The 11,941-nt window shown below is 57.4% G+C and overlaps 2 protein-coding genes across 3 annotated transcripts in view; one reads left to right on the top strand and one right to left on the bottom strand.

Annotated features, from left to right (window-relative positions):
• Positions 1-127: 127 nt before the first annotated feature.
• On the bottom strand, positions 128-6,286 carry GTF2F1 (general transcription factor IIF subunit 1). Of its 2 annotated transcripts, none has more exons than XM_011373595.2 (12): positions 5,861-6,286; positions 5,734-5,780; positions 5,114-5,186; positions 3,751-3,944; positions 3,002-3,172; positions 2,240-2,424; positions 1,572-1,725; positions 1,310-1,488; positions 1,118-1,191; positions 898-1,036; positions 582-699; positions 128-493 (listed from the first exon to the last, which is right to left on the bottom strand). In XM_011373595.2, exons 1-12 carry the CDS (start codon positions 5,870-5,872, stop codon positions 289-291), a joined length of 1,551 nt encoding a protein of 516 aa, XP_011371897.1. In that variant the 5' UTR covers positions 5,873-6,286; the 3' UTR covers positions 128-288. The 2 variants fall into 2 exon arrangements, with proteins under 2 accessions (XP_011371897.1, XP_011371896.1); XM_011373594.2 differs by having other exon boundaries at positions 1,310-1,491; positions 5,861-6,284.
• A 414-nt stretch (positions 6,287-6,700) lies between these two features.
• Positions 6,701-11,941, top strand: part of LOC111747536 (adenylate kinase isoenzyme 1-like) — a 10,566-nt gene continuing 5,325 nt past the window's right edge. Inside the window, 2 exon segments of the mRNA XM_023538601.1 lie at positions 6,701-8,036; positions 8,039-8,088. Of these exon segments, the coding sequence (XP_023394369.1) occupies positions 7,679-8,036; positions 8,039-8,088 (408 nt within the window). The 5' untranslated portion in view covers positions 6,701-7,678.

Consider the following 11,941-nt stretch of genomic DNA (forward strand, 5'->3'; position numbering starts at 1 on the left):
AGCTTAAGAGAGAACTGGCGAAGTGGAAGACAGACCTGAAGAAATCACCCAGCATTCTAAGAGGCTCTCAGGGTTCCAGGAGGCGGGGCCGGGGAGAACAAGAAAAGTAAATTGAGGAGAATGCTGATTAGGTTTTTCCAGACTTATTAATGCCGGGTCCTGGGATTCAGGGAGTAGGGTGACAGACAGGCAGTGGGACCCATGGCAGTGAGTGTGTGGAATTCAAGGGCCCACGAAGTTCTGGAGACGAGAGCTTCTTTGCTGGGCAGAAGGGTGGGGGCCAGCCCCTCACTCCTTGAGGGAGAAGTGCATCTTGTCGTTGATCATCTTGCGCTCGGGGTTGAGGCGCTTGAGGATCTGAGCGAGCACGTTGACCGTCTGCTCGCTGCTCAGCCCCGTCTTCTTAGTCTGGAACTTCTTCAGCAGGTCCTTGGTGGTCATCGGCTTCCGTGTCAGGTAGCGGCGCACAGCATCCTCAGTTACCTGCACGTCACTGAGGAGCCAAGTACACAGCGGGAGGTGAGCGGGAGGCCTTCCTCCTGGTGGCCCCCACCCCAGCCCTGCCGTCCTCGCCAACTTACCCACTGCTGGGGGTCGACTTCCCAGACTGGGGCTGAGGGGTCGACTTCCCGGACAGGCTCTGCGGCCCGGTGTCCAGCCGCAGCCGCTTGGCCGCCGTGGTCTCGTTCGTCCGCTTCCCTGCGGGAGGGGACGCAGCGCCGAGGGTTAGACTGGAGGGCTGGTCCCGTGAGGGGGACCCCAGCCTGGGTGATGCCTTGACCATGGGTACAGGGGGCTCAGGGGCAGACAGGTGCCCCCAAACGGCCTCAGACCCTGATGCTCAATGGGGAGGTCAAGAGGCCACGGCGCGTGGTGCAGGACGGGAAGGCCACTCACCCTGCTCCAGCTTGCTGGCGGCCGCCCACAGAGTGGAGGAGGTGCTGCCACTCTCGGCGCTGGGTGTGCCCGGCCGGCTGTTGCCCCGGGAGCTGCCGCCCGACGGCTTCCGCTCCCTCTTGGGGGGCGTCTTCTTTTTCTTTGAATTTCGGGATTAGAGATGTGAGTGAAGACAGATAGCACATCCACCGCCCGCCCCTGCCACGGGGCTGGGCCTTACCGCCATGAAGAGGGCCGAGGAGGCCTCACTGTCGATGTCACTCTCCTCCGAGCTGTCCGACTCGTCACTGCTGTCTGTACAGACCAGAGGAGGGGCGTCGGGCTCGGAAACCCCTGCGCCCACCCTCGGTTCTGTCTCAGGTAAGGTGGTCTGGGAGGGAGCAGAGGGCAGGGCCTCGGACGCCAAGCCCACCTCTCCTCCGCTTCTTTTCCTGCGGCGTGGGCGCCTTCTTCTCCTCCTCCTCCTCCTTGTCCTCCTCGGGCGGCTTCTCCTCCTCGCTCTCCTCGCTGCTCTCGCTCCGCTCATCCACACCCTTCGGTCCCTCCTCCTGCTGGGTGACCTTGGGCTTGCCCTCCAGCTCGTCCTCGGAGCTGCTGTAGGACAGAGAGGGCAGAGGTGAGTGTGTCCGCCAGGCCAGCCTGTGTCTCACACTCGCCTCCCGCCCCCCCCTCACCTGGAGCCATCAGACATGTAGTCCACCTCCTGGCCCTCGAAGTCCCCGTCATCACTGTCCTCGAAGGCCTCATCATCCGAACCTTTCTTCTTCTTCTTTTTTCGGCCCGTCTTGGTCACTGGCGCCTTCTTCTTGGCCTTGGGGGCTTTGCCACCTGGGGAAGTGGAGTTTTGTAAACTCGATAATGTTGAGACATCTTGGAGACCTTGTCAACGCGGGGAAGGCACCCAGGACTAGCCAATTCTTAGAAGGCCAAGGGCTTGCCGAGAGGCGCATCTCTTATGCAAACCAACCAATCCTGGTCCACACAGGGCGTTATCTTACACTCAGAGCCATGGTCTCCTGCCCTAAATCACCCCTGGAGCCCAGAGCCCACTGGAAGTATTCACCGTGCCCTGCCTTATCTCTCGGAAATCCCAGCAAAGGCTGTAGCCGAGTCCTTCCCGTCACGCCTTTCTGCTACTGCCAACTCTGGTGCTTCCCCAAGTGGCCCTGTGTGGCGTGCTGTGCCTGCCTCTCGTTTCCCAGGAAACTGTAACTAAACTTTTCTTTTGATGGCGTTAACCTCGTGTTGTCACTCAGCTACCTTTATAAATTAAGACCCAGGCACAACTCAGACGGCTGTGCTGACCACCCCAGCCACCAGGGGGCGCTCCGCCGGGGCTCACCCTCCTCGCCACTGGCCTCGCTGTCATCAGAGGACATCTCCAGGTCGTCCTCCAGGTCGTGGATGCGCAGCTCACTGGCCTTCTTGCGGCCGCGCTTCTCCTTCTCCTCGTCCTCCTCGTCCTGGTCCTGGTCCTTGAGCCGCCGCTGCTGCATGATGCTGAAGTGGTTCAGGACTTTGTTCCTCCTGTGGGCAGGGGTTGGGGTCCGACAACAGGCCTGGCTCCACAGCCATCCTGCAGGAGCCAGGCCTCTTCCTGGCACCCGACTGGGTGCTGCCCAGAGGGGACACACACAGACACGACTTAGATCATATGAGGGATGATCTGACCCCAGAAGCCTCACACACATGGCACGGACACCCTGAAATCACGTGGGAGAGCTGACCCTTCTTCCACTCCCTCTGCCCCGAGTCCCTCAAAGAAAAAGTCTCGGTGCCCTGCTGGCATCCCAGCACCTCTCGGGCTCAAGACCAGCCTCAGGCAATAGACACCTGCCTTTGTCCAGCCGGGACCTCCTGCCTGGGGATCCCAGGGATGCCTCGCCTGGCCCTGCCCATCCGTGCTGCAGGGCTCAGCTCAGTCCCCACCCGCTTAGTGCTCACGGGGCCCTGTGTGTCCTCTGCCAGGGAGTTCCTTGACGCCCTGGTGGGGTCTGGCTTGGTCGCCACCGAGCCCCCAGCTCCGACCGTTTTGGCCCCTCCTGGGGGAAGCTGGGAGACGCTAGCGTCGGCACCCTGCCTCCGTCCCGGGTGCGGGCCTCACCTCTCCCACTCCTCCTCAGCCTCCTCGGCCGTGAGCGTACGGTGCCGGGCCAGCGGCGTGAAGTTGTACCAGTTGTGCACCGGGAAAGCCTCGAAGGCCCCGTCGGGGCACTGCGTGAAGATGTAGTAGGACGTGTTCTCTGTCACACCTCCCTTCTTTACGCCCTTGAACCTGCAGAGAGCCATGGGAATAGCTGGGCCAGAGGGACAGCCCTGCCCCACCCACGTCCCCGGGCCTGCCCCCTCTACGAAGCCACCTGGGCTCTCCAAGTACCATCAGAGGCTGAGGGCCTTGGGCCGGCCCTTCAACAGCCTGGAAAGCAGAGCCGCAGTGCGCTCCCTGCAGAGTGGGCCCGGGGCGCCCCGGGGTGCACACACCTTCCTGGGAGGGACCCCTGAGATCGGCCGTGAAGGATGCAGGCCCCGGAGCCAGACCCATCTGGACCTGCGCCAGCCTCTTCCTGGCCTCCGCCCTCACACTCTTCCCTGAAAGTCCAGCCAACCTTACAGTGCCCCCGCCTACAGCTTTCAAGTGGCCCCCGGCAGCACAACCGGGGCGGGTGCCCAGGCTTCCTGCGTCCTGGCCCTCGGCGCTCCTGCACAAGCGCCAACTCCGTTCGTTTATAAACCTCCACAAAGGAGGACATTCTGGCACCCCCGCTGTGCCTAAGGGACACAGAAGTCACAGCACCCAGCAGAATAAGGGTATGAGGGGGACGTGGGCGGGCACTTGCCACCATCACCACTTACTTCCTGCCTGACTTGCCGTTGACGCGGAGCAGCCAGGGCTGGTCCTCGGCCCGGAACTCCTTAAGGACGATGCCAAACTTCTTCCTCCGAGCCTCCTCCCGCAGCTTGCGGTTGAACTCGCTGCCGGCGCCTGACTCAGGCATCTCCTCCTCTTGGTAGATCTTCTTGTTGCTCAGGTCACGTTCCAGCCGAGCCTGAGGCGACACGGCAGGGGCAGCAGGAAGCAAAACCTCTTCTCAGGGCACCTGCCTTCGCTCAGGCTGTGCCCCCATCCCAAGAACACCCTTTCCTGTCCCCAAGCTGGGCTGTAGAGTGAAGGGATACTGGCCAGCCTTGTGCTATGCCTGTTTTAGTGGTTTTTTGAAAGTTTGCAATTATTTTCAAATGAAAAGTTAAAAAAAAAATAAGATCATTGTGATAAAACGAACAGGAAAAGCAATGAAAATGACTCGCCCTCTTCTCTATCTCGCCTTTGGTTCTGGACTTTCCCATGACTTCAGATGCCATTGAAGGCTGAAGTTTGCCAAATTTCAATCTCTGGGCAATTCAGCGGTACCTTAAAATGCACATCTGTAATTCTGCCCTGACCCTCACCCCTCCACACCCATCAACAAATCCTGCTGACTCCACTTCCAAAACACGCGATAATTCAGTCGCGTCTCCTCACCTATTTGCTCCCAGCCTGTCGTCACTCACCAGGACCAGAGCTGTCGCTCTCACCCTGCCTTCATCTGCCCTTTACATGTCAGCTGAAAACCCTTAATGGCTTCTGCTATAGACTGAACATGACTCTTCCCCACAAAACACACATGTTGAAAACCTGACCCCCACTGGGATGGTATCTGGGGGCAGGGCCTTTGGGGGTGATGAGGTCATGAGTGGAGCCCCGGCGAATGGAATCAGTGCCCTTATAAAAAAGGACTCCAGAGACTTCCCTTGCCCTTTCCGAGAGGACACAGGGAGAAGACTTAGGTCTGTGAACCAAAAAGCGGGTCTCACCGGACATCAAATCTGACAGCCCCTTGATCTTGGACTTCAGCCTCCAGAACAGTGAGCAATAAATGCCTGTTGTTTATAAGCTCCCCAATATCTACGGTGTTCCGTTAGAGCAGCCCCAATGGACTGGGACAGCCTCCAAAGTGGGCACAACTTCTAAATGTTCTGCTTTCAGGAGAAGGCCTCCTGCAGGGCCTGACGAATCCTACTCAGAGAGATGCTCAGCAGCTCAGCCCGGGCCTTAATCATTTCTCTCCACTGGGGGAGCATGGAGGAAACTAAACCTTAGTTACTGTTACAACTAAGCAACTATTACTACCACCGAGTCCAGGATCAAGTTCTCAACCCCCTCAGAAGCGGGGCTTACCTGATTCCAAGTAGCGAAGTTGACTTTATCGGCTGCATTGAAGGCCATGATGTTATATTTTTTGGTTGTATTTCTGGAATGGGCAGGAAGAGGCAGTGCTCAATCGATCATTCAGAAAAACCTCCATTGTTCAGCCTTTTGTGCCAAGCAATGCTGAGGACCCATAAAACACCCCAGAGGTTCCCAGTCTGTCAGGGAAGCCAGATCCGTCAACCCCCTGCAGAGGAGCAGACAAAGATTTAGAAGAACCCAAGATGTGGGGATAATTAGAGACTCAGTCCTGGGCAGGACTGAGGGCAAGCAGGGACTGCTGCCTGGAGGAGGAAAATACTGGAACTGGATTTTTGGGGATCAAGAATCCCGCAGCAGAATCAAAGCTGGGGAGAGAGAACGCTAGGATAGAGACTGCAACCTATTGTATGTATACTCATGTACTCAATCATATATTCCGCTCAAAAGACAGTGATGCCCCAAAAGGCCTCAGCTCAACCCCAGGACTGCCCTCAGGTCGCTACCGTCAGGACGGGGAATCACAGGCAGTGCCGAGCACGCCTTAGAGGCTCGTGAAGGTTTTAATCTCTTTTGTTGGGGGGGAGTGGGAAGTGAGGCTGGGGACTTACTTGGGAACTCGAACGACATACTCGGTGACATTCTGGCTGCCGGGGCCCTGCACGGAAAGAAAGCGGGACAGTGAGTGAAGGCTGCAAAGGCCACCGCAGGGACCCCCGAACCCTGCCTCGTACTTACGAGGGCCGCCATGGGCAAGGGTCGGTGGTCTGCTCCGATCCGGGTCCTTTTCGCCTCTCCTGGGGTGCGCGACCTTCAGTCCGGGGAAAGCCACCCTCGCGGCTTCGGGTCTCTGGCCCCGATCGAGGACACCAAATGCGAGGTGCCACCGATCCCGGGAAAGGCTACCCGGAAGCGGCGCCGGGGGGCCGTCTGCGCCTGCGCCGCCGCCGCACCTGACGGCGAGACTGCCCCGTGGGCCGCGTCACGGTGGCAACCTCTCCTCCGCCCCGGGCCCCTCGAGCACTGGCACCTAGCCGCCCGGTACCCTTAAGGGCAGCGAGCGGGACGGCGTCAGATCCAAGCACCTTCCAGCGCTCAGGCGCCCGCCGACAGCTTCATGTAGAGCGGTTAATCCGGTCATGACATATGGGCACGCCCTCCCGTGACGTCATCACGCGAGGGCCGCGAGGCATCCTGGGAAGGGAGGGTGACACTGCCTGCCCCCCACCCCCCTCCCACACTGGCTCTCGGCGCCTTGCACGTGCGCCGCCCCACTAGGAAGTGGGTCCAAGGCCTCATCACCATAGCAACCGAGGCCTTCCCTGGCACGCAGAGCTGCCGCCGCTCCACCTGAACCTCTTTGGGGTTAATTTTCTCCTTCTGCCCCGGCACATCCCATCATCTTGCTGAATGATTGGACCAAGGGCCCTTGTGACGTTGAGCTGAGCCAGGAGGGGTCAGGGCCTGAGCCAGGATGGGGCGCGACCACCCCATGGGCCGCTGGATGGATGGGTCTGTGCAAGTCCGAGCTACCCAAGATGGGCAGGCCCCTGAGGCTCAAGGAGAAGGGTAACATCGCGGGGGCGGCTGGCTTACTGGGGGGGCAGGGAAGGAGGCTGTGGAGGGCAGCAGGGAGGTACAAGTACCCGAGCCGGCTTGTTCATGTGTATACACGCTCCCCGCCCCCACCTTAGTAGTAACACAACTGCGCATGCTCACAGATCAGCCATTCATGAACCCACTTGCGCTCCTGCTATGCTGAGTCCCGGGCACTCCAGGTTGACTGTGCCGAACCAGCTCCCTGTCCTCTTGGAGACTACAGTATAGTGCAGGAGACTGTCTCAGAACCCAGGAAGTTCTGAGATAGGATGACAGAGTCACGGGGAGGACGTGCCCATATGTCATGACTGGATTAACTGCACTATATAGTGTCTAAAACCCAAGTAATACTACAGGAAAAGCACAGCCGGCTGAGGGCCCAGGAAAGAGAAGAGGTTTAATTAAGCTGGGCCCTGCAGGATGCATAGGAGTTGGTTAAGCAAACATGGAGGGAAGCAAGACCCCAAAATTACACCACAAACTACAGCACCCCATAGGTGTGTCTGGTAGTCATGGACATTCACTTATTCCTCACACTCTACTGTATGTCAGGAACTGTGAACTTCTAGAAATACAGGGACAAGAGAGACAGAAATAGTCCTTGCCCTTGTGGAGTACAGTCTGTCTGGCAGGCAAACAGGAACAAGTAAACAGGCTGATCACGACCATTGCTGTGGCAGAAAATTGGGTTCTGACCAGGGAATGATGATGGGTGAGCTGTGACCCGAAGGCACTGGAGCAGGGATTTCCCAGATGGAGGGAATAGTGGGGGTGGGGAGGGATGAGCTTGGCAAGTTCAAGGGACAGAAAGGAGTCCAGGAGGCTGCCGGGCTGGACCAGAGTGAGAGAAGGGGACAGTGGTATGCGATGAGTCTGGGGCATGGGCCAGTCCCTGTCCCTGTCCCTGTCGCTGTCTGAGCTCGAGTTTCCTAACTTGTAAAATGGGATGATAGAGAGATGCTGCGGGCCAGGGGCCCGGCCTGCTCAGGCTTCCATCCTCAGCCACGGAACCCACGCTATACCTGGACACGCACCCTCAGATGCCGCCCTAGGGCAAAAGTGGGTATGCCAGCAGACCCGTGTCCAGGGTCACCCCGAGGACATGCACTAAGCTGTGGACACAATCATATAGGCACCAGCCCCTCTCCCTCCTTCCCTGGGCACCGCAGACATCCTCAAGTCCCCCTGATCATCTTCATGATGGCCGGCCCAGGCTGTAGCAAAGAGACACAGTGCAAGAACATGGCAACCAAGTATGGCTTCTGCCTCGTGGGGCTGGGCCAGCTGCTGTGGCAGGAGGCCCAAAGCAGCACCCAGCAGGCTGGGCGATCCAGGATATCATGCTACAGGGGCTCCTGGTGCCCACGGTGAGAGCTCGTGACTACACCGGCAGAGGGAAGAAGGGGGCACATTGGGACCAACTTCCTGGAGAGGCCCCATGGAAGTCGATATGACTGGAAGGCTGCAGCTCCTCACCGGCCACCGTTTTGTTGCCGTGAGCCTGTGTCCTCATCTGTAAAATGGGAGAGCAGCTGGACCCACAGCAAGTGTGCAGTGAGGTTTGGATGACATCATTCGTATAAAGCACTTGGCAGAGTTCCTGGCACTTAAGAAGCACTCAATAAAATTAGTTAATATTTATTCTTTTCGTGACCTTGGGCACGTATAGCATTGGCCCCTTCTGCACCTGTTTCCTTTCCCACAAAATGAAGGTCACCCCACTACCTACCTGTAGGGTGGCTGTGACGAGCAAACGAGACCCAGCCAGCCTGCCCAGTAAACCATCTCCATGCCCACTTCTCAAAAGTGCTTGCAGAGGCCCCAGGGCACTGGGGCAGACGCAGGATCTTAGGTGCTGGGTGGGGCAGGTGTTCCCTGAATTCACCAGAGGTCCAGGCTGAGAAAGAGACCTGCTAAGGTGACTCCAGAGGTCACCCACCCACCCCTTTCTTTCCCAGGGTATCATCCTAGATATGATCAGTGACAACATGCAGTCCTGCCCAGAGAGCCTGGGCTTCCTCATCCATGGCTTTCCCCGGGAGCTGACGCAGACCAAGGAGTTCAAGAGCATTGTGAGTGACCCAGAAGCGTGTGAGGGTGTGAGGCGTGAAGCCATCCTTCCCCCCGCACCTCGATGGAGATTAAAAGGGGTGAAACTCAAGGGAGAGGAGGCAACCAGAGGGAAATGGAGTTTTGTACTATCAAGGGACAGTCAGGTTGTTGGAAGCTGCTAGAATCCGGGTGAAGAGCTAGAGAGCTCTCTGAGGGCAGGGACGAAGCCATTTTAATTTCTCCCTGCACAGTCCCACTGAGTGGCAGAGTGGGTGTTGCAGCATCTCTGAGCCCTAAGGTTGGAACACAGTTCCTCATTCGTCTTTTCCCTCACCTGTCCCCAAATAGAACAGACTCTGTCCTCGGGCATTCAAGAGGCAGACTCAGTCCCTGCTCTTAGGATGCCAGTAGACAGCAACATGTGACACGTAAAACAGAAAAGTCGGGTAGCAGTAAGTGCAGTGAAGACAGAGTGACGTCTGGAGGGACACTGTTTCAGTGTGGGTGGTTCAGGTGGCCCCTTGAAGTGGGGACATTGGAGAGCTGAGCGATGGAGGAGCTGGCAGTGCTGGGCGAACTGGAGTGAATTTCCTCAGGTGATTTTCACAGGTGGGCAAGCTGACTTTATGAGAAGGCCCATCCAGGCACCTGGACGGTGAGGGCTGGAGTATTTGGAAATGACTGAGCAGGAGAGAAACTGAGGCAGACTGTAGGCCTACAGGCTTTTCTGGAACTTGCTGGATTCCAGTTGAAATGCCTTCGGAGAAGTCTGGGCAGGAACGACACAGAGGTGGCCGGCCCGGGACGGCTGTGCGTGGGCGGGCAGGGCCCTGCCCTTGTTCTCACCGGCATCGAAGCAGTGCTGGTGGGCTCGTCATGACGAGGTAACGGGCTTCCTCCCCTGGCCTGGCAGCTCCCTGGGCAAAGGCCGCGCCCACAGACCTCTCTGCCCTCGATGGCCCTGGGCTGGCGCCTGCCCCAGAGGAAGTGCCCAGTCACAAATGCCTGGAGTCCCTGAATGTCCTCCACAGGTGGCTGTGAAGTCCCAAGAGAGGCCACAGGTTCCCAGCCCTGGGCCCCATTCCATCCTCGATCTGTTCGGTTTTCACTCTAGAGTGTTTAACCCTTTTTAAATTTAAATTAGTGGCCCACTTTCAAAAATCAGGAGACGCCACATCAAAACTCCAGCTTCTCTTGAAAACTGCCTGACCCTGCGACGCGGGGGCTGCATGTCCCCTGGGACCAGCCCAGCGTTGCTCTCCGCGCTCTGCGCAGGTAACCAATCTTCCGGAACGACTCAGAAGAATGTTTCTTGCACTGCGAGCATCCTGCTTTCTCAGAGGGACCAGAGAGCTCGCCTGGGGTCACGTAGTTAAGGCAGCGGGGGCAGGACTGTCTGTTCAGAGTCTGGCCTGCCCCCGGCGGGCAGCGCGACAGGTGGGGACGCAGGAAGCCCCTCCAGAAAGCACTCTGCTCAAGGGGCAGTGGGGAGGACCAGACGAGGCATGCAGGTCCAATTACTGTGATCAAGTTGGAATCAAATGCCCAGGGTTAGGAGGCCCATTTATCTGGGTTGAAATTTCTCCCAAAGTGTCACCTGCACTGTGGGACAAAAGATGATTTTAAGGGGTTCATGGAAAGACATTTAAAGTAAGCACATATTTTTAAAAACTTTTTATTAATTCCAGCCTCACAGGACATTGCCAAAGTGGTAGAGGGGGCCCACTGCGCCCTTCACCCAGCTTCCCCCCGAGGCAATGGCGTATCCGGCCATCAGTCAGTATCAAAGCCAGGCTGTTAGCATTGCTATGAATCTGTTTCACAGGTACCTCTACGGCAAGGGACAATCACATCCTTTACCAAGGTGCTGTCGTTGCCTTAAAAAAAAAATTAAGCAGAAAAAGGAAGTTGATAGAATTCAAAGTCGAAAACAGTGCCGGCAGCGGAAGGCGAAAGAACGTTTACCCCGCAAAACCCCGGGCAGGCTCCGAAGCGTGGGGGTGACCGGAGGCACCCACGTCACAGTCACCGTCCTCAGCAGGAGACGGAAGGCTCATGCTGCACTCAGCGGAGTAGCCAGCAAGGAAGTCCTTGGAATTTTGATGCCCGATTTCAAACACGGACAGAATCGGAACGGTCTAAGGACCCCCACATACCCGGCGCAAAGCACTGTGGTTCTGGCCACACTGGCTTCGTCTGTGCCCATACGTCTGGTCATAACTGCCGTGTGTGAGTTTGGAAGCCCATCCCGGCCCCCGTTATGGGCGGATCACCGAAATGACTGCTGTGAACCCCTGGGGACCCTCTGATGCCCAGTCCGCATGCGCATTTCCCATGTCTGAAAAACGTCTCTGACTTCCAGCCGTTTAGGAATAAAACCAGGTCTCTCCTCAGCCAGGCAGGCCGTCCGTCCTTCCCGCTGGCTGCCCCTGACCCACTGAAGTCTGGGGCAGGCACCCCGTCCCGCATCTCATCCGAAGTTGCCCTGGTGCTTCCTTCCTTATGGCCCTATGCGCCTTGTCGCATTCTATCCCTCCTTTGCTATGTACCCTGAAAGTTAACTATAGACGTACCTAGATTCAGGGTCAATATGTTTCACGTTTTTGTTTTTTTAAATCCACATATATTGCAGCATATATTTTCTAAAAAATGACTTGCAACGTCGCAACACTTCTGTGATCACATCTTCATGTCATCAGATCCATATTCAAATTTCCATGGGCCTCTCAAAACCTTCTTTCCGTGGCTGTTTTCGCGGCCGCAGTGCCTCTGGCGCCCCTCGCCCACGGGTCCCCTCGCCTCACCGTCACTTTTGTTTTCTTGCACTTGTCATCAAACGAGCCTCGGTTCTCCTTATTTCACAGTGCGGCTTTTGCTGCTTGCCGAGTTTCCGTGTCGCTATTCACCATTCCTGTCTCTCCGTTTCCTTTCAAGGGGTGGGGTGTCTAGAGTCTGGCCCACGGCTCGGACTGGTTTTCCAAGCAGACTTCACAGGTGCTGACGCGACCTACTATCAGGTGGCGTGCGATGCACAGCTGTCCCCGTGCCACGGCTGGTCTATTGTTTGACTGTGTTGAAACGTGAGAGGGTTCAGGTCCCTGAATGTTCGCCGGGGCCCTGGAGGCGGGCCTGAGAGAGTGGGAAAAGCAGGGTGCGCGCTGTGCTTGC

Source organism: Pteropus vampyrus, unplaced genomic scaffold (genome assembly GCF_000151845.1).
Source record: "Pteropus vampyrus isolate Shadow unplaced genomic scaffold, Pvam_2.0 Scaffold226, whole genome shotgun sequence".
NCBI classification, from domain to species: Eukaryota; Metazoa; Chordata; class Mammalia; order Chiroptera; family Pteropodidae; genus Pteropus; species Pteropus vampyrus.